Genomic DNA, 21,330 nt, shown 5'->3' with positions numbered 1-21,330 from the left:
TCCTGCAGAGGTTGTTACCAGGTAAGTAATTCCATAGTGGTCAATTGAATAAACCCTTTCTAAATGGGTGTAGCTATGAATAATAACTAAGAAAATGTATTTTATTGGAAAGTACTATGCTAATTTCTAGATAGTACATCATTACATTTGGGCTGTTACCAACATAAACCTTGGATAATAGGTTTTTCTAAGAATTGGTTGCCTAATTTCCTAGGAAGTACACAATATCGGAGTTATTACCAACCTAAACAGTTAAAACTACACGCTACTTAGTTGAGTTGATGGGTAATAGTGGAGGTTTTACTTGGTACATCAGCTGTAATTCCTCTGTATTTACCTTCTTATTACCAGTGGTAATTACACAGTAATACACTATAATTTACTGGATAATTCCTCTGTATTTACCTTCTTATTACCAGTGGTAATTACCCAGTAATACACTATGATTTACCATGTATTTACCGGGTAACTACCTCTGTATTTACCTTCTTATTACCAGTGGTAATTACCCAGTAATACACTATGATTTACCATGTATTTACCGGGTAACTACCTCTGTATTTACCTTCTTATTACCAGTGGTAATTACCCAGTAATACACTATAATTTACCATGCAGGTACCGGGTAAATACCTAGTAATTAGGGGACTGTAAAAGGAAGGGTTACCAAATAAAGACGTTATAAACAAGCATCAAAATGTGCTCCCCATATTCTTACAGTGTACATAGGGTGAGTAGTGGTTTAAAATAATGGGATTCTGCAGTAGGAGCATTATTTGATAGAGGCAATTGGTCTATCCACATACGCTACTTTACCCCTGCTATCTTTAATAAAGACTTTGTATTGCACAAACAGCGAGACCGTGCAATGCATACATTGACTTCACAGGTGGGCGTGTCCACCTAGTACACATCTAGGTGGACACGCCCACCTGTGAGGTCATAAGGGACAGATTTCCAGAACGGCTTGAAAAACAGCTAATCAACCCACACGTGTTGGCATGTCATGGGACCTTTAAGAGAATAGCGATTCCAGCAGCTGTGGGATTTTAGTGTTGAGTAAAGACGTTATAAACAAGCATCAAAATGTGCTCCCCATATTCTTACAGTGTACATAGGGTGAGTAGTGGTTTCAAATAATGGGATTCTGCAGTAGGAGCATTATTTGATAGAGGCAATTGGTCTATCCACACACGCTACTTTACCCCTGCTATCTTTAATAAGGACGTTATAAACAAGCATCAATTATGCTCGCCATATTCTTGCAGTGTACATATGGTGAGTAGTGGTTTAAAATAATGTGAAAGACGTTATAAACAAGCATGTATTTCAGTACTCACCATTTAACTTGAATTTTTAAGCATACCTCCTAAGGTTTAATTTCTGGGACTTATCAAAGCCATCCGGGAATGTTCCCAGAGGCAGGAGGTCAAACGGTTGTTTCAATCTTTCCTCCATAGCTTTACAAACAGAAGTATTTAGAATTTATGTAACATGATAAATATCTTGTTATGACAAGACAAGAGCCCCCCCCCCCCTCAAAAATCTTTCTCCGCTCCCAGACCCGTATTATTTCGACATTCATCAGAAGTGTGCACATATTTACGTGCTTAGAGGTGAAAATGCGCAATGTTAAACATATGTGTAAGATAATTGCGCAGTTAAAAACATGTTTTAAAGAAAAAGATGCGCATGCGCAGAACCACTAGGTAGCAGAATTAGTTCGTAGCAGAAAATGGCAGAACAACGGTTCTCCTGCTATCTTAAATAAAGATGTATAAGCAAGCATCAAAATATGCTCCCCATATTCATACAGTGTACATAGGGTGAGTAGCGATATAAAATAACGTGATTCTGCAGTGGGAGCATTATTTGATAGAGGCATTTGTTCTACAGATCACATGCGCCTTACGTCGTGCTTGTGACGTATAGCATTTTCTGATGGGTAGCATGATTTGATAGACTCTGCTATCGAGTCGCACTACTGTAGCAAAATCTGACAAGGGAGCAGAAATTGGCAGAACACCGGCCAAAAGGGGGTGTTCCTCCGCGAAATGTCGCAAGAAAGCTGGGAGATTTACAATTTACGACTAGCACGTTCTGGCATACCATACAAATGGATTACACCATCAGTAAATTACTCATTCCCGGACTGACTCGCTGAGCCAATTCAAATTGAACTCATGAAAATTTGTGAGAACTCTGGATTTCCAGGGTACATAGCTCACTAAAAATCATAATGAATCTTAATCACACTTATTTATAATGTAGGTCCCCTCGGTGCTATATAATGAATGTGATCAGGTTTATAATCTATATTTTGCCAATCATCATTGCCATGGCTACCAGAGAGGACGCTGGCGTTGTTTGTTCGCCGCTTCTCTGATCACGACTTTTTTCGATTTTTGTGACTGATAAAATAGTTTTCCTGTGCTTTTTTTCACTTTTATTTTTTCACTTTTAACAAGCTATTGTTACGAACCCTTCCAGTTTTTCGGGACATTGATCTTTAGACTCACCGGTGTTGTTAGCTGGGTAGCTAGGCATCTATTTGTTTCTGAAGCCTTCCAACTGTCAATCTTTGCCTCACCGGGAAAAGAGCCCTCTGGTTCCAACAATCTATATCGCTTTGCCGGACAACTTTCATCCACTCGCCTCCCGAACTCTGCTAGTGGGTCCTCCTCGCTCATCTATCGAGTGCCGGCTAACGCTAGCTGTTCCGTCGGCAAGACCTGGTCAGATCCATCCTCCTCACTCTGCATGGTCTCCCCCCAGTCAGTCTTTTCCCTGGTCGATCTCCTCCTGTCTTGCCGTGGGTAATCCTGGTCTACACCGCTGTCATCCATCTCTGCGCACCGGCCGCATCATGCTCACCTTATCGCCTGCACAGCTGTTTGGTCTTTTCAACTACTCCCTCCCATCATCCATCTCAGTCGTCAAACAACTTGGTCTCCTACGTCGTCGCCGTTACATCCACTAGAGCTCATGCCGTGGATTTGTTTTGTCCCAGCATGGACTCTCCATCCCATTCACCCGGTCACCTGCTCGCTCCGTCACACCCCTACCAAGTCATCAGGACTCAGCTGCTACCGGACCTTTCAGCGCTGCCGTCAGGCAGCAGCTCCCCAGGCAGGTGAGCTCCCCTCTGTCCTCCCGCACAGCTAACCTGGCTAACCTCAGACCTCTCCAGCCTGCCCCGATCCCACCACCCTCTGGCTGCGTCAACTTTGCCCTCCTCAACACTCGTTCACTCACCAATAAAGCCCCCATCATACATGAACTCATCCTTGACAATAACCTCAATCTCCTTCTGCTTACTGAAACCTGGCAACAACCCAATTATTTTTTCTCCCTCAACCAAGAATCTCCCCCCGGTTTCAGCTACATCGCCAAACCCCGCCCCGCTTGCCGTGGAGGTGGCCTCGCCGTCATACATAAAGAGAACTATTTGATCAAAGAACTCACCCTCCCTTCAGTAGTATCATCCTTTGAATTCATTGCTTTCAATGCCACCCCTGCCACAACAGTTATCCTCATCTACCGGCCACCCAAACCTAATCCCTCATTCCTCTCTGACTTTACTGAACTCCTCACACTAGCATCAACCCTCCCTCCACGTCTGCTGTTACTTGGTGACTTTAATATCCACATGGAGTCCCCCACTTGCAGGCTCTCATTTGAATTCACCACTTTATTGGAACATTTCTCTCTCGCCCAACATGTCACCTTCCCCACCCATGACAAAGGACACTTCCTTGACCTTGTCTGCTCTATTAATCTCCCTGTACTCGACCTCCGGCCATGCCCCTTTCCCCTCTCTGATCACAGTCTTTTACGGTTCACCATCCTCTCCCCCATCTCCCGCCCCCGCCCCCTTAGAGAAATCACCTTCCGTAGCCTAAAATCCATTGACCCCCACCATCTCTCTGACCTGCTCTTCTCCACCCTCCCCCTCGACTCAACCCTCATCTCACCTGATGAGCTCAAAAACCACCTTAATGCTACCCTGTCTTCCTCCCTCAACACCCTGGCCCCCCTCAAAACCAAAACTGTCTCCTTTAATACCTCCTCACCCTGGTTCACACTTGCACTCCGCAAATTGAAACAAACCGGCCGCCAACTCGAACGACTCTCCAAAAAAACCTCACTCATAGTCCACCACCAAGCCTACAAACTCCACCTCACTGCCTACAAAGACGCCCTCATCACCGCCAAGTCTGCCTACCTCTCCGCCATCTTTTCTGACCCCTGTCAAAACCCCAGAACCCTCTTCTCCACAGTGAGCAACCTCCTCAAACCTTGGACCAGCACCCTTTCCACCTCCACCCCAGATCTCTGCAACTCATTCCTCCAGTTCTTCGCAGACAAAATCACCGCAATCAACCATTCACTCTTCCCTGTACATAACCCCCCTGCACACTCAATGGCCCCTCCCCTACCCATCTCTCTGGACCTCCCAACACCTCCTCCCCATTGCCGTCTCACCCACTTTGACCTGGTTACCCCTCCTGCACTCTCCAAACTTATAGGCTCCTCCAAACCTACTACCTGCTCCCTTGACCCCCTCCCCACTCCCCTGCTCAAGTCCTGCCTCCCCGTTCTCTGCCCTTACCTCACTATGCTCTTCAACTCCTCTCTGTCCCGTGGAACTGTCCCCTCTGCCTTCAAATCTGCTGCTGTCACCCCCACCCTCAAGAAACCTGGTCTCGACCCCTCCTCCCTCAGTAACTACCGCCCAATCTCCAACCTACCCTTCCTCTCCAAAACCCTTGAACGCATCGTCACCACACAACTCCAATCCCATCTCCTCGCCAATAACCTTTTCGAACCCCTCCAATCTGGCTTCCGCCCCCTCCACAGCACAGAAACCGCTCTCCTCAAAGTCCTCAATGACCTCCTCACCTCTGCCGACTCTGGTTCCCTCAACTACCTCATCCTCCTTGACCTGAGTACAGCCTTCGATACCGTAAACCACACCATCCTGCTCACCAGACTCAGCAACCTCGGTATCGAAGGTACTGCACTCAGCTGGCTTCACTCCTACCTCTCCGACAGATCTCACTTCATCTCCCTCCACAACCACACATCTGCCACAGCCACCGTCACACAAGGCGTTTCCCAAGGTTCTGTACTTGGCCCCCTCCTCTTCATCATTTACCTCCTCCCCCTTGGTCAGTTACTCCGCCATTTCTCCATTGACTTCCACTGCTACGCCGACGACACGCAGATTTACCTCAGCACCAAATCCCCCCACAACCCCCCCTCTCCCACATTGAATCCTGCCTGTCTTCACTTACTCTCTGGATGCAAAATAACTTCCTGAAACTTAACAGCAACAAAATTGAATTCCTCCTCATTGGCTCCAAATCCACCCTCAGTAAACTTGCAAACCCCCCCACACTCACTATTGACGGCTCCATGGTCTCCCCCTCCCCCCAGGCCCGCAACCTTGGCATAATCTTTGATTCCACCCTCTCCCTTAAACCCCACATCCGCCACACTGTCAAAACCTTCTTCTATCACCTCCGTAATATCGCAATCCTCCCTCACACCCCACGCTGCAGAAAGACTCATCCATGCCTTCATCTCCTCCCGCCTTGATTATTGCAATTCACTCCTCGCCGGCATGTCCACCACCTCCATCAACAGACTCCAACTGGTCCAGAATGCAGCAGCCCTTCTCCTCACTCACACTAAAGCGTGGCACCCCATCACCCCAGTCCTCAAGAATCTCCACTGGCTCCCCATCTCCCACCGGATCCACAACAAACTGCTGGTCCTCACCTACAAAGCCCTCCACCATTTGGCCCCCCCATATCTCTTTGACCTTCTCTCCCTCTACCAACCCCCCGGGGCCCTCAGATCCTCCTCAGCCGGTCTACTCTCCACCCACACATCAAATTCCATAGCCTTGGTGACAGAGCCTTCTCCAGGGCATCTCCCAGGCTCTGGAACTCCCTCCCCCAAAATATTCGTGACTCTGAGTCCCTCACCATCTTCCAGTCCCGCCTAAAGACTCATCTCTTCTCCTCTGCCTACCCCTAGATCACTCACCAACCCTAGCCCCATCAACTAAAAGATAAATCTTGTTTATCTATTGTTATGCCCCTATGTAAAGCGCTTTAAGTGTGAGAAAAGCGCTATATAAATTGAATCTATTATTATTAAATTTTGGGTTATTAATGTTTTAGTCCTCCAAGCTCGATTAATTATTAAAATATGCACTACCACGTCCAGTATTGTCTTGCCAACCCAAAGAACAATGCTGTTTATAAATGAAATAAAACTTTGAAGTGATTCGCTTATATATTCATGTTACAGGAAAAACACCTCTCAGATGTTAACCACAAAACAAACCAAAGACAAACATAATACCTTAACCTTCCAATATAGATTCTGCAACCAGCCCTAATAGTCTAGTTGCCAGGGGTCTCATTTATAACCGTTGCGTACGCACAAAACGGGGCTGAAAGTGGCGTACGTAACTTTCCACGCCAAGGTTGTGATATACAAAAAACTATAGTTATGATATTATAACTCTAGTTCTATGATTGTAGGCGTAACCGTCCAGGCTTCGCCTTATGGGCTTGTCCCATGCGTGTGCTCGCGCACACTGAAAAATTTCAACTATGCACCAATCAACGTGGGCACCGCCCCCATTTCCCACGGCACCGCGTATATAAGGCGGCGCAAACCGCCGCCCATCCTCCACACTATTCTTTCGGCATTTGGATGGTACAGCAGGTGGGAAACTAAACGGTTACGCCTACAATCATAGAACTAGAGTTATAATATCATAACTTCTATTTCTTCTATCCTTCTATTTCATGTAGGCTACGCCTTCTAGGGTTGCCTTATGGGCTAAGGCGGAGCCCAATCAATGTACTCCTGCTGGACCCCAGTCAAAGTAACTTAAGTCACCAGGGCACATAAGACTCAAAAAAGCCGAGGATGTGCAAAACACAACAGCTTAATAAAAAACAAATTCCTCCTAGATCAACGGTGGTGATGGTATCGGTGGTGATGGTAATGGTGGCGCTAAGCCCTGCCGAGCGTAGGCTAAGCAAACACCCTCACATATCCAGCGAGAAAACAGCTGTTTAGAGAGAGCGCGGCCCCTGCTAGCGTAGCTATAAACCAAGAACACGGCCGAGCGTTTCACGTACATAGCCACCGCCCGCACCGGGCACAGGAGATGCAACCCCGCCTCCGCCTCACTAGAATGAGGCGGGGGTTGAAAAAACTTAAGCACAATATCTCTCGACCGGAAAGAACTATTAATGTTCTTAGGGAGGAACGCAAGATTAGGTCTGAGCAGCGCAAAGGAGCTGTCCTCGTTAAGCAACAAGCAACTCGGGCTGACAGAGAGAGCGGTCAGCTCACAGGCCCGCTTGGCAGAAACCAAAGCCAATAAGAGCGCAGTTTTAAAGGACAGGGCATCCAAATCGGCCTGAGACAGGCTCGAAAGGGTCCCTGGACAACCCGCGCAACACAGTGGGGAGATCCCAGCGTGGTGTAAGCACGCGCGAAACAGGCCTAACCCGTCTAGCCCCACGCAAGAACCTCTTGACCAGTGGATGGCTGAAGATCGGTCCACCATCACAGCCTGCATGGCCAGCCGAAACAGCTGCCGCATAGACCTTGATAGTGGAAAAAGCCAAACCCTTCTCCAATAAGTGCTGTAGAAACGCAACCCATCTCGCAATGGGATGGGACAGTGTGGTTCCTGTCACACCAAGAAAGGGAAAAGGTAGAAGGTGCACGAGCACCCTGGATAGTGTTGATAGCCGCTTCAGGCGAACCTTTGCCCTGCAGGATCAACCTCTCAGGAGCCAGACCAACAGCCGTCCCGATACATCTCCGGCTCCGTCTCCGGAGCCACTATAATCAGGGACAATCTCCCCTGTCTGACCTGTTCCAGAAGAGGAAGGATCAGCTGGAGCAGAGGAAATACAAGAGAACCCGCGGCCAAGATGTGCGCACCAACGCATCCACCCCCAACGAGGGTTGAGAGAGAACCACCACCTGCAGTGTGTGTTCTCCCTCATGTCTCGCGGTGCGAGACATGAGGTCCGCCCGAAGTTCTGGGCACCCGCGATATGCAGGGCTCTCAGACTGAGGAGATACTGATGAGCCCAAAGCCAGAGCTCGACCGCTTTTTGGTGGAGAGCAGAGGAGCGCCCTCCCCCCTGTTAGTGTACGCCGCCGCCGACACACTGTCTGTCCTGATCAGAACGTGGCGGCCACGTACCAGGTGAAAGAAATGCAACGGCACTATCCTCACAGCGGAGAGTTCCAACACATTTATGTGGACTGTAGGGGGCGTGCGCCACTCTCCTCCCACCGAGTGAGAGAGGCACGTTCCTCCCCAACCCGTCAACGAGGCGTCCGTGAAGACCACTACGTAGGACGTCACTCTGCCCAGGGGAACACCCCTGAGAAGGGCGGGGATGTTTCCCCAATATTCCAGATCTGGTGACACCGAACGGGGTAGGAGGAGCACCCTGAGCTTGTGTCGCACGGGGTCCAACCGTTGGCGAGCAAACCAACGCTGGAGTCTGCGCATAAAGAGCAGACCCAAGGGCCCTAACAGGCGCATGGTGGACAGCGCGGACAGGACACGTTTCTGAGAACGAGAGTGCCAACAGGATGGCGTCTCGCCGAGGAGGCGAGAGCATCGCTGTCATGGCGGCTGAGTCTAGGCAATGCCCCAAGTAGACTATCTGCCGGCAGGGGAGCGGGAAGCTTTTCTCCCAGTTGATGGCAAAACCCAGGAAAGAGAGATGGTTTATCACCGTCATGGTGTCCCTTCTCGCAGCTTCCTCTGAGTGGCTCAGAATAAGTAGGTCGTCGAGGAGGAAGAGAACCCTCTTTACCTGACGCCTGAGTGGTCCCAACGCCGTCTCCACACACTTCGATAAGGTGCGCGGGGCCAGGGAGTAGCCGAATGGCAGGCACTGGTATTCGTACGCCACCCCCATAAAAGCAAAACGGAGGGGGGGGACGACGACAGTGATGGCCCCCTTCTCCAAGTGACGGGCCACCTCTGCTGCCAGAGCCGTGCTTGCCGCTGGGTCCCGTAGCCTGGTCTCCACCAACTACATAAAGGGTGGGGGACGGCGCTTGAACTGTATGGGATGACCCCATCTCAACGTGTTGTCCAACCACGATGGTAGAACGCACCGCTCTAGCCAACACGCATAGCGGTCGGAGAGAGGGCGAGCTGACATCTGAGGAACGCTGTCCAGGAATAACCCGTATTCCTCGGCCCCTACCGCCTCCACACAGTGTGTGGACCAAGGGGGGCATCCCTTAAAAGGGAGGAGGCTCAGCGAGAGTGGTAGACGTTACAGAGCTAGTCGCTGTACAAACAGCGAGCTGTCTAGACGCCGCGCTCGTGTCCGCTGAACAGGCAACGAGCCGTCTAGCCGTAGCACTCGTGACCGCGCGTGGTCCGCTGGCTGTAACCACAGCGCGCAGACCCGTCTTCTCACCTTCCACAGACGTAGAAGGGAGGTAGAGGAGATAATGTGGGAAACTAGGAAACTAGTACAAGCATCCGTATCCACGGGCTCGTGTAATGAGTCTCCAGTCCGCTAACGAAGCTCAAAGGGACACCGCTTCTTAGAAGCAGGTGAACCAGAGGTTATGTAAACACGCTGTCCGGCCGCCACCCTACAGCCATCTGGCTGAGGGGGGAAAGAGGTAATCTAAAGGAATATCGCTCTTTAGGGAGTATGTACTGCCGTTCGGTTGAACGGTCTTTCTTTTCTTTATTGGGGTAAGAAAAAGTGGGAGTAAGTTTGCGGAACTTCTCCCAGGCTGCGGCGGCGGCTGCTGTTACTGCTGCTGCTGCTGCTACGACTGCTGCTACGGCATCGGGGTTGGAGGTGGAGGCGGCCCCCTGGTGCGCTGGAACCGGCCTGGACCCCGCTTCCTCCCGGCCTGCTGGTGGGAGGAGCCCGTGAGAATCGCCCCGAACCGGGAACGATTCTCACGGACGGACTGCTGGTTAGCGAGCACCTCCGAGAACCGAGGCCCAAATAATCCATCCGGAGCTAATGGGCCCTGGACGAGGCTGGCCCGCTCTCGTTCCGGAACCGCAGTGTGAGAGAGCCATATGGCCCTCTGGATCATGGTGGCCCACGCCATATGCTGGCCGGCCGAAACGGCTATCGGCTGGCATAGCTGAAGGATGGCGCTGGAGAAGCGGGAAACCGTCAGCCATCTCACGGCCTCCTCCGGGCCGTAAGCCTCCCTGCCAGCCGACAAGGAGACCAGGGCAGAGGAGAGCAGGGCGATGTTGTTGACAGACGAACACCCTGTCCGTCAGGCCGGTAATCTGCTTCTGGAGGCGGTCGGGGGGCAGCGGCTTCTCTTCAGGACACCATCCGGCGCCCGGACAGAGAAGCGCTGCTAGGGAAGGCTCCAGGCGATGGATCCCCCTCGCCTGAGTATCAGCCCACCCTTCCACGTTGGTGAAGTAAGTGAAGGCCCTCACCGGGGCCTTCAAAGTAGAGGGGTCCCCACCTGCAGCGGTGAAAAGGTGCTGAACCGGTGGGAACAGGGGGCACTGGGTAGCCCGCCGGGAGGAAGACAGGGTGCGAAAACACTCGCCCTGCATGTCATCCGACATGGGGGCGAGAGGCGGGGCTGGCATAGGGATGCCCTCGATGGCCGCCGCCTCACCCATGATCTCGCCGAAGAGATTGGCCATCCGGCGTGGTTTCTCCCTCGAGACGACAGTGGCTTCGGTGGAAGCCCGGAGCGGGAGAACTCGGACGCAGAACCAGCAAAGACGTCGTCAACCTCGAAGTGCTCGTCGTCTGCGTCCAGTGCGTCCAGAACTCTGAAGATGTCGATGACGGCCCTGAAGATGTCGATGGCCTCAGCGAGGTCCACCGACAGGGAGAAAAAGAGGTGCCTGGAGAGGAGCCCCTCTTCAGGCAGCACGAGGCAGGCGGCGCAGGAGGCGGGGGCAACCAAGGCAGCCACGGCGTGTTCAGCGCCGAGGCACCTGAAACACGCCAGGTGCCCGTCACCCGGCACCAGGGAAGCGGGACAGGAGGCGCACTGAGGCCCTGAAAAGGGCCCCCCAGCTCTAACAGGAGCGCTCTCCAGTGGCCCTGAAAAGGGCCGTTGGTCCGTGGCCTCGCCCAAGCCGCTGCCACCGGTAATCTTAAGGTTGGAAGTCATTTCTCCGTTTACCGTTGATCAGTACAAATGCTGAAAGAAAAGGGAGGATGGGCGGTGCCCACGTTGATTGGTGCATAGTTGACATTTTTCAGTGCGCGCAAGCACGCACACGGGACAAGCCCATAAGGCGAAGCCTAGACGGCGTAGCCTACATGAAATAGAACTAACTTGACGGGAGAATGTGCGCAGCCCTAAGAAAACTCTGACCCATGTGTACGCCTGGTATGGAGGAAAAGGGGAATTGGCGACACAGACGGTGTGGTGGTGAACTGAAGTCAGACTGAAGAAATGTAGAGGGAGAAGAACGACTATGTTTTATCTTCGCCCTTCATAAGTTTTATTTCAACCCGTATCATGCGTTAAATCTATGTAATCATAATAATTTAAGTCAACTGCGTTATTTCTCAGTTATAACTCCAGAAAAATCTCCTTAGAATCTCAATAAAAATTCAAAATAAAAATTCTCTATATTTAATACCGTCACTCCATACTGTGCAATGACGGCACGACTGCATGGATAAAGCATCTGTCCAACATGTGTCAATAAGCATGTGTCCAGCATGTGTCAATAACATAATATTTTCATGTGACACTGTAAACGCATAATCAAATGTCAATTAAATCCCAAGTGTGGAAAACCAAGCCACATACTCCTCATCACAATCGTTATATTATTGTCCGTTCCTCTTGATGCTTTTCATGACATATCAGGCTTTAAAAAGGGCTTTTGTCCAAGAATTTTACGTGGGTTATTACAAACTGATTATCCAAGGTGTTCTCGCGGTCAGTCTTATTACCGTAACCCTATAAATACAGCGGTGAGCACGATGCGTAATGCTGCACCATGGCACTGCTGGAGGACCATGCAAATGGAAGGATTCGGAGGGAGAGGGTCTTCAGGGACCATAACGATTTATTGGTAGCCTACATAAAAATATGTACCTTTATGTCAGACCAATTCTTTTTTAATTCTGGGACTGTGCGCTCTGTGCCACTGGTAGAGTTCACTGCTGTTCACTGCTTTATCTCACTCTGCTGTTTGTTGTTAGTGATCCCAATCCCGTGACCGCCGAACAAGACTACTTGTCTCCACTTCAACCTCCGGGAAATTTCGCTTTTTTGCCTTTCTCAGTCCTTCTGACATTGTTTCCGACAAGACATAATACTTGCATCTGAGTCTGTTTTATATGCAAATCGCATTCATGAGGTTGTTTGCATTGACCATCTATGGTTAATGCATGGGGGCATGTACAGGGCGGAACGTGAAGCTGATTCTATGGAAGCATATATGTAGCAAAATTCAAATGGCAATGCAATTTGCAATTTGCAATTCAATAAGTAATTACGTTATGCAATTGACAATGCATTATGCAATTTCATAATGTAATTTGTAAATACGTTATTCAAAGTGTATTTTAAAATGCAAAGTGACAATGCAATCCTCAATTAAATTTGCAAAAGTTATAACAATAAAAATACAATAACATTTTGTCAAATTCTTTGAGTTCCTTTATTCAAATTGAAAAGCTATAGCGTCCCCGTGATTGCAATCCACTTGGCCACGCTCCGTGTGTTGCGATATTCAAATGACATTTCAATCCGCAAAACGGAATCCAAAGAGGGAATCCAAAGAGGAATCCAAAAAGTCAATATGCAAAGTGGCAAACGTATCAGCCAATCAGCGTCTGGGCGGGAACTACGTCACTTGCTCGTAATTTCCTTGTTCACTTCTAGTTCGTATGTGTCAGGTCCATGGTCACCAATGGTGATTATTGATACGCTCCGAAGTTTGGCCGATGATGTGGAGAACAATCGTGTTGAAGACACAGATGCAGTAGATAGAGTGCGTGTTCTGGGAGATAGGATAGACGACTTATCCTCACGGGTACGTTTTGACGCCAGTGTGGTAAACACAAAGATTTCCAAAGTGCTACAGGCGACCCACCGTCTCCACCCACTCCTCACCTACAAAGCTCTCCACAACCTAGCCCCCAGTTACCTCTGGGACCTCCTCCAAGAATACACTCCCTCCCGCTCCCTCCGCTCAACCTCTGCTGGACTACTATGTATCCCCACATCACGACTCATTACGAATGGGTGCCCGGTCATTCAGCTGTTCAGCACCCAGGCTCTGGAACTCCCTCCCCCCACACATAAAACAGTCTGACACAATAGAAAGTGACGTAGTTCCCGCTGGTGGCTGATACGTTTGCCACTTTGCATATTTACTTTTTGGATTCCTCTTTGGATTCCGTTTTGGATTCCGTTTTGCGGATTGAAATGTCATTTGAATATCGCAACACACGGAGCGTGGCCAAGTGGATTGCAATCACGGGGACGCTATAGCTTTTCAATTTGAATAAAGGAACTCAAAGAATTTGACAAAATGTTATTGTATTTTTATTGTTATAACTTTTGCAAATTTAATTGAGGATTGCATTGTCACTTTGCATTTTAAAATACACTTTGAATAACGTATTTACAAATTACATTATACAATTGCATAATGCATTGTCAAATGCATAATGGAATTCCAAATTGCATTGCCATTTGAATTTTGCTACATATATGCTTCCATATGATTCAGCTGCGCACGCTTGTAGGCACTCTGTGATTTATAAAGCAAAGATTGCTTAGAGGTGTGCATACGCAGGGTTTTAAAAGTCTGAATATTTTTTGCTGCACGCAAAACTTGGCTTTTGGGCGTACGCACACTTTTAGTAACGATCCTAAGCACAGTTTTATAAATGAGACACAGGGGTCTCATTTATAAAACTGTGCGTGGGATCGCTGACAGTAGTGAGTGACGGGATTAAATATAGAGAATTTCTTTTTATTTCTATTCTAAGGAGATATTTCTGGAGTTATAACTGAGAAATAACGCAGTGGACTTAAATTATTCTGATTAGGATTTAACGCATGATACGGGTTGAAATTACATTTATGAAGGGCTGATAAAACATAATCGTTCTTCTCACTCTGCAATTCTTCGGTCTGACTTCAGTTCACCACCACACCGTCTGTGTCGCCAATTCTCATTTTCCTCCAAACCATGCGTACGCATGGGTCAGAGTTTGCTTAGGGCTGCGCACATTTTCCCGTCAAGTTGGTTTTTTATAGATCACAACCTTGGCGTGAAAAGTCACGTACGCAACTTTCAGCCCCGTTTTGTGCGTACGCAACCTTAGTACATGAGGCCCCTGATGACAAAATTTAGGTGAACCTTGCAGTTGGGTATATACAAAGTTTTATTGCATCTTCTGGTTGTTATATAGTTACTCATTCAGAATCAAGACAATGCAACTTTGGCACCATTAAGCATTTTGATTTACGACCTTGAAAAGTATTCACAAAGGTCAAATGAGCAAAATGTCATAGTACACATGATTTAACAAGTTATTACACAAAAAAATTACAAAGAAAACGTTGCTAATTCATTTCTTTACCATAAATGTACTTAACTTTAACACATCAAATATATCTTATAACTGAGTACTTAAATAATGAATCAACTATTATATAATGCACACAGTAGTAGTAGTCATGGTGCAAGGGAGAAAGGTCAAGCGGTACACTATCAATTCCTAGATTTGCTGTAATGTGGTGTAATCCTGAGAAAGTGACCCATTAAGACCCCATCAGCATGCATACAGTTTGTGAGATAGTAATCGCAGTGTTCATGTTCCTCAATAGAAGATACAGAATGATTCTCTCATTGATGAAATATATACAATTCTTCCACGAATGAACATCTTACTTTGAAGAAAAGTATGATGTAATGCCCTCATCCTCATCCTCATCGTCATCCGCTTATCCGGGGTCGGGTCGCGGGGGGAGCAGCTCAAGCAGGGGGCCCAGACTTCCCCTTTCCCGGGCCCATTGACCAGCTCTGACGGGGGGATCCCGAGGCGTTCCCAGGCCAGTAGTGTTGAGATATAATGTCCTCAACCTAGTCCTGGGTCTGCCCGAGGTCTCCTCCCCACTGACGTGCCTGAAACACCTCCCAAGGGAAGGCGCCCAGTGGGCATCCTACCAGATGCCCGACACCACCTCAGCTGACTCCTTTCTAAGTAAAGGAGCAGCGGCTCTAATCCGATGTTCCTCACGGATGGCTGAGCTTCTCACCCTATCCCTAGGGAGACGCCAGCCACCCCTTCTGAGAAACTCATCTCGGCCGCTTGTACCCCTCGATCTCGTCCTTTCGTCATCACCCAGCCCCTCAATGACCATAGGTGAGGATAGGAACGAAGGATCGACCGGTAGATCGAGAGCTTTGCCTTGCGGCCTCAGCTCTCTTTTCGTTACAACGGTGCGGTAAAGCGAACGTAATACCGCCCCCGCTGCTCCGATTCTCCGGCCAATCTCACGCTCCATAGTACCCTCACTCGCGAACAAGACCCCGAGGTACTTGAACTCCTTCACTTGGGCTAAGGACTCATTTCCTACCCTGAGTCAAGCAATCCACCGGTTTCCTGCTAAGAGTCATGGCCTCAGATTTAGCGGTGCTGATCCTCATCCCAGCCGCATCACACTCGGCCGCCAGCCCGATCCAGTGAGTGCTGAAGGTCACAGGCCGATGATCCAATGAGGACCACATCATCGCAAAAGCAGTGACGAGATCCTCAGACCACCGACACTGCAACCCCCTCCCCACCACGACTACGCCTCGATATCCTGTCCATGTATATCACAAACAGGATTGGTGACAAGGCGCAGCCCTGGCGGGAGACCAGCACCCACTGAGAACGAAACTGACTGGCTGCCGATGAACACGAACACAGCTCTCGCTTTGGGAGTACAAAGAATTGGATGGCCCTGAGGATAGACCCCCTTACCCCATACTCCCGCAGCACATCCCCACAGTTTCTCCCGGGGACCCGGTCATACGCCTTCTCCAGATCCACAAAACACATGGTAGACCGGATGGGCATACTCCCAGGCCCCCTCCAGGATCCTTGCGAGAGTGAAGAGCTGGTCCGTAGTTCCACGTCCGGGGCGAAAACCGCATTGTTCCTCTTCAATCTGAGGTTCGACGATCGGCCCGAACCCTCCTTTCCAGCACCTTGGAGTAGACTTTACCAGGGATGCTGAGAAGTGTGATACCCCGGTAATTGGCACACACTCTCTGGTCCCCCTTTTTGAACAGGGGAACCACCCACCCGGTTTGCCACTCCTTTGGCACTGTACCGACTCCCACGCGATGTTGAATAGGCGTGTCAACCATGACAGCCCCTCAACACCCAGAGCCTTTAGCATTTCTGGCTGGATCTCATCAATCCCTGGGGCTTTGCCACTGCGGAGATGTTTGACTAACCTCAGTGACCTCCACCAGGGAAAATGACGACGAAACACCATCAACCTCGAGCTCTGCCTCCAACATAGAGGGCGTGTTATTCGGGATTCAGGAGTTCCTCAAAGTGTTCCTTCCAACGTCGCGACGACCTCCTCAGTTGAGGTCCCACAGAGTCCCATCCTTACTGTACACAGCTGGATGGTCCCGGTTTCCCCCTCCTGAGGTGCCGGATAGTCTTCCAGAAACACTTTGGTGCCGACCGAAAGTCCTTCTCCATGGCCTCTCCGAACTTCTCCCCCACCCGCTGCTTAGCCTCCGACACGGCAGCCGCTGCAGCCCTTCGAGCCTGTCGGTACCCTGCAACGAGTCAGGAGTCCTCCAGGTATATCATATCCGGAAGGCCTCCCTTCTTCAGGTCGGACGGCTTCCTGACCACCGGTGTCCACCACGGTGTCCGAGGGTTACCGCCCCCTTGAGGAGCCTAAGCCACCTGAGGCCACAGCTAGCCACCGCAGCTTCAGCAATGGAGGCTTTGAACACCGCCCACTCCGGCTCAATGCCCCCCACCTCCACAGGAATGCCAGAAAAAGCTCCGCCGGAGGTGTGAGTTGAAGATACCTAGGACGGGGGGCCTCCTCCAGACGTTCCAGTTCACCCGCACTACTCGTTTGGGCTTACCAGGTCTATCCGGAAATTTCCCCCATTCCCTGATCCAACTCACAACCAGATGGTGGTCGGTTGACAGTTCCGCCCCTCTCTTTACCCGAGTGTCCAAAACATGCGGCCTCAAGATCAGATGACACGATCACGAAATCGATCATCGATCTTCGGCCTAGGGTACTCTGGTACCAGGTACACATATGAGCACCCTTATGTTCGAACATGGTGTTGTTAGGATAATCCATGACTAGCACAGAAGTCCCAATAACAAACGGACGCCGCTCGGGTTTAGATCAGGGAGGCCTTCCTCCCCACCAGCCTCTCAAGGTGTCTCATCGTTGCCCACGTGGGCGTTGAAGTCTCCCAAGCAGAACTACGGAGTCCCACTACTGGAGCCCCATACAGGCACTCCATTCAGGGTCTCCCAAGAAGGCGAGTACTCTGAGCTGCTGTTTGGTGCATACGCACAAACAACAGTCAGAGTTTTCCCCCCTACAACCCTTAGGCGTAGGGAGGCGACCCTCTCGTCTACCGGGGTAAACTCCAACACCGCGGCGCTCAGCCGGGGATTTATGAGTATCCCCACACCCGCCCGGCGCCTCACGCCCTCGGCAACTCCGGAGAAGAATAGAGTCCAACCCTTATCCAGGAGTACGGTACCAGAGCTGAGACTGTGCGTGGAGGTAAGCCCCACCAGATCTAACTGATAGCGCTCCACCTCCCTCACAAGCTCCGTTCCTTTCCCCACAGCGAGGTGACGTTCCACGTCCCCAGAGCCAGCTTCTGCCGCCCGGGTCTGGTCCGTCGAGACCCCTGACCTTCGCTGCCACCCATGTGGCTGCGCACCCGACCCCAACGGGTCTTCCCAGGTGGTGGGCCCATGGGATGAAGAGAGGGGGGGTGCCACGTAGTTTGTTCGGGCTATGCCCGACCGGGCTCCGTGGCAAACCCGGCCACCAGGCGCTCGCCATCGAGCCCTCCGTCTGGGCCTGGCTCCAGACGGGGGCCCCGGGCTTCCTCCGGGCCGGGTCACATCTCCTCTTTTTCCGTTATTCATTGGAGTTTTTTGAACCATTCTTAGTCTGGCCCCTCACCTGAGACCACTCTGCCATGAGAGACCCTACCAGGAGCACAAGGCTCCAGACAACACAGCTCTCAGGTTCACAGGGACACGCAAACCTCTCCACCACGATAAGGTGACGGTTCCAGGAGAGGATGATGTAATGATGAAAAGTAATCTGTGTAGTCACAAAGTCCATTATTTCATATAACAGATGCAAAGAATTTCTGAACAATGTTTTTTCATGAAACATGTACCAATAACCACGAGGAGTCATCTCAAGCCGGGCCAAAAAGAATCAGCAGTATGTTGCAAGTAAACAAAGGGGAGATATATTACACATTGAGCTAGAGAGCAAAATTCTAGCAGCTCCTGTTTGTTTCATATGGTGTCATATATCCTGTATTTCATCTTTTACATCCTCTTGGCCTATATCCAGAGCAATAAGATAACGTGGCTCAGTTGAGAATGATGAAACATATCCTATAAACACCAAACAATGTCGCAGATCTGACACTGAAGAGGTTGACTTTAGGAAACATTGTTTAATTGGTGGATTTATAGGTGAAATGAAGAATTCCAAGCATTGGAGAAGAGTGGTCAAGTGCAGAACAGATCGTACTGGTCAAGACACTCATCTCCCTCTTACCAACCCATAACATGCCCCAAGTGCGAGTCACTAGATCTGTCTCCCTGGCCCTCCACCCAGTGCCCGCATACAATAACGGCTATGGGCAGAGGTCCTTCACCCATACTTTCACCTAAGTCTGGAATGGCATTCCCCATCACATTAGAGAGCATTACAATCCATCACACAGTTCAAAAAAAGCTTATAAACTGTTACTCCTCAACACATTCACTTGCAAACACTGACTTTTATAGATCACTGTCTGTGCTCAGTCTGTTGTCTATATGATTGTCCTACTGATGTCTGACGTGCTATGTCCTTGTTATGTGTTGTATGTAAATGTGACGTGTGATGTGCCTTGTCCCTGTTACATGTTATGTGTGCTGCAGAACAGGAACCTGCTGGAAATCAGCTATTTTACTGAGACAGGCCCGTTTTAAATTGTTACTTTTAATACTTTCCTGTATAATAAATATAAAATAAAAAATAAAAATAAACAGTGTGAAGGGATAGCCATTTAAGTTAACCATTCAAGTTAGAGTAAGAATCGCTGGTTCTCCTGCTGATCTTCAGGCTGCAGTCGGGCAAAACCATCAAGACTGTTGGAAGCAACTACTCTTCCGTTGTCAGTAAAATAGATATTCAAGCTGCAAGTATGTTTGTAGAGCATCAAAAAGACAATAATGATAGCTTTCTAAAGCTAGTGAGTGCTATATCAAATTATCCATCTAAACTGGAAGTCAGTGGAACTGCATCTACTAAGAGACACAAACTCCTATCTCGCCGGCAATTGATGACAAAACTAAATTCTTAATTCATTTCAATTCAATTCAATTATCACAAAACTCAATTTGTTGATGCTCTGGTGGAAATACACATAAATGGGTTAGCCATTCTTGTATGCTTACATAATTGTCTTCCAAAAAACATACGGCTTGTGCAAACAGATGAAGGGGATGATTTAGTTGATAGAATTGTACGTACAATTATGGATGAATCAAAACCGCTCCAAAAAACTGTATGAATACGACATCAGGTAAATGCAACACAAAATGTTGGTTCATCCCTGTTGAATATTGTAACAAAGCTTGTTTCATCTCGAAAGGTCACAAATAATTATTCAGTCTAGCCCAAGCAATTCAGAGTCATATCTCCAAGACCCCAAATCACACAACCCTTGGTTTGGGAATCAAAAATTAACGCCCTTAAAATTGGTTTGCGTTAACGCCGTTAATAACGCGTTTAACTGACAGCACTTGATTCCTGCATTCTTCCATCCTTAGACTGGCCAATACACCAAATGCTGACCAATAAGACGCCCCTCGACAGAGAGCAGCGTTTCTGTCCTACATGTAATGTTCAATCAATAGATGTTTGAGCAGGATATGATCCTGGACATGACCTCCAGTCCTCCTCCTCCTCCTCCTCCTCCTCCTCCTGATACTCCAGTCATCCTCCTCCTCTTGATGCTCCTCCTCCTCCTGATACTCCAGTCATCCTCCTCCTCCTGATCATCCTCCTCCTCCTGATGCTCCTCCTCCTCCTGATGCTCCTCCTCCTCCTGATGCTCCCCCTCCTCCTCCTCCTGATGCTCCTCCTCCTGATGCTCCAGTCCTCCTCCTCCTGATGCTCCTCCTCCTTCTTATGATGCTCCAGCCCTCCTCCCGCTCTGCGCGTCAGAGGAGGGTCTTCTTGCGCGCTCCCGCCGCAGCTCCTCCTCCTCCATCACTTCTCCCGCTGACTCAGTGCCTTGAGAGCCTCCCGCCCAGCTCAACACACGCATCCTCCGCCGAGAAGCACCAGCCATGGCCAAAACAGCGACCGGTAAGCATTTGACAAATGAAATGTATGATAATACCTATTTTTATTATTATTATTATTATAGGCCTATGAAATGTAAGCTATAATATGGGCGGACTGAATGGGACGTCGTGAGCAACATCCTTTAGTAGGCCTGTAGCGTAGCCCGGTCGGTGGAAGATACAAACATTCCAGCAATAAATATTGTATGCCTATTTGTAAATGGATTGAAGATGGCTCAATTGAGAATAGATATTCGGCGTGTTGACGTCTTTCTTAAATGACGATCGATGTTAACATACATTCTGGGAACAAAGACGCTCTCCACAGATCTTCGCCTGCCTTGGACATAACAAAATATGCATATGCCTTTTTTCTATAAATGCGTGAATGCTCCTTTTGTAATCGATATGGTCCCGGGGTGGTTTAGGTTCTAGGGTTGTACAGGTCCTTGTGTGGTCCGGGCCGTGGAGGTACCGCAGCATAACGCAGAGTGACCCCACCCTAAGAACAGGGAGGCCGACCATCCAGCTTCTAAGGCCTAAATTCGCTAGGGCAGAATCTGTGTCATCTGAACATCCTGCACACAACCTCAATTCCTCAAACGACATTTGTTTATTTGAGAAAACATAATTTTTCATGGCACCCTAATATTAAACATTTCGTCCATGGGAATAGCTTAGCATAGGACCT

The 21,330-nt window shown here is 49.2% G+C and overlaps 1 protein-coding gene across 1 annotated transcript in view; it reads left to right on the top strand.

The window, feature by feature from the left end:
- The first annotated feature begins 20,582 nt into the window (after positions 1-20,582).
- The window catches only part of stmn2a (stathmin 2a), a 3,699-nt gene continuing 2,951 nt past the window's right edge, over positions 20,583-21,330 (top strand). Inside the window, exon 1 of the mRNA XM_056603060.1 lies at positions 20,583-20,661. Coding sequence (XP_056459035.1) covers positions 20,643-20,661 — 19 coding nt within the window. The 5' untranslated portion in view covers positions 20,583-20,642. The remainder of the gene's footprint in view (positions 20,662-21,330) is intronic.

Source organism: Gadus chalcogrammus, chromosome 11 (genome assembly GCF_026213295.1).
Source record: "Gadus chalcogrammus isolate NIFS_2021 chromosome 11, NIFS_Gcha_1.0, whole genome shotgun sequence".
Taxonomy (NCBI): domain Eukaryota; kingdom Metazoa; phylum Chordata; class Actinopteri; order Gadiformes; family Gadidae; genus Gadus; species Gadus chalcogrammus.
The sequence above is the reverse complement of the archived record's forward strand: the minus strand, read 5'-3'. Positions and strand labels throughout refer to the sequence as shown.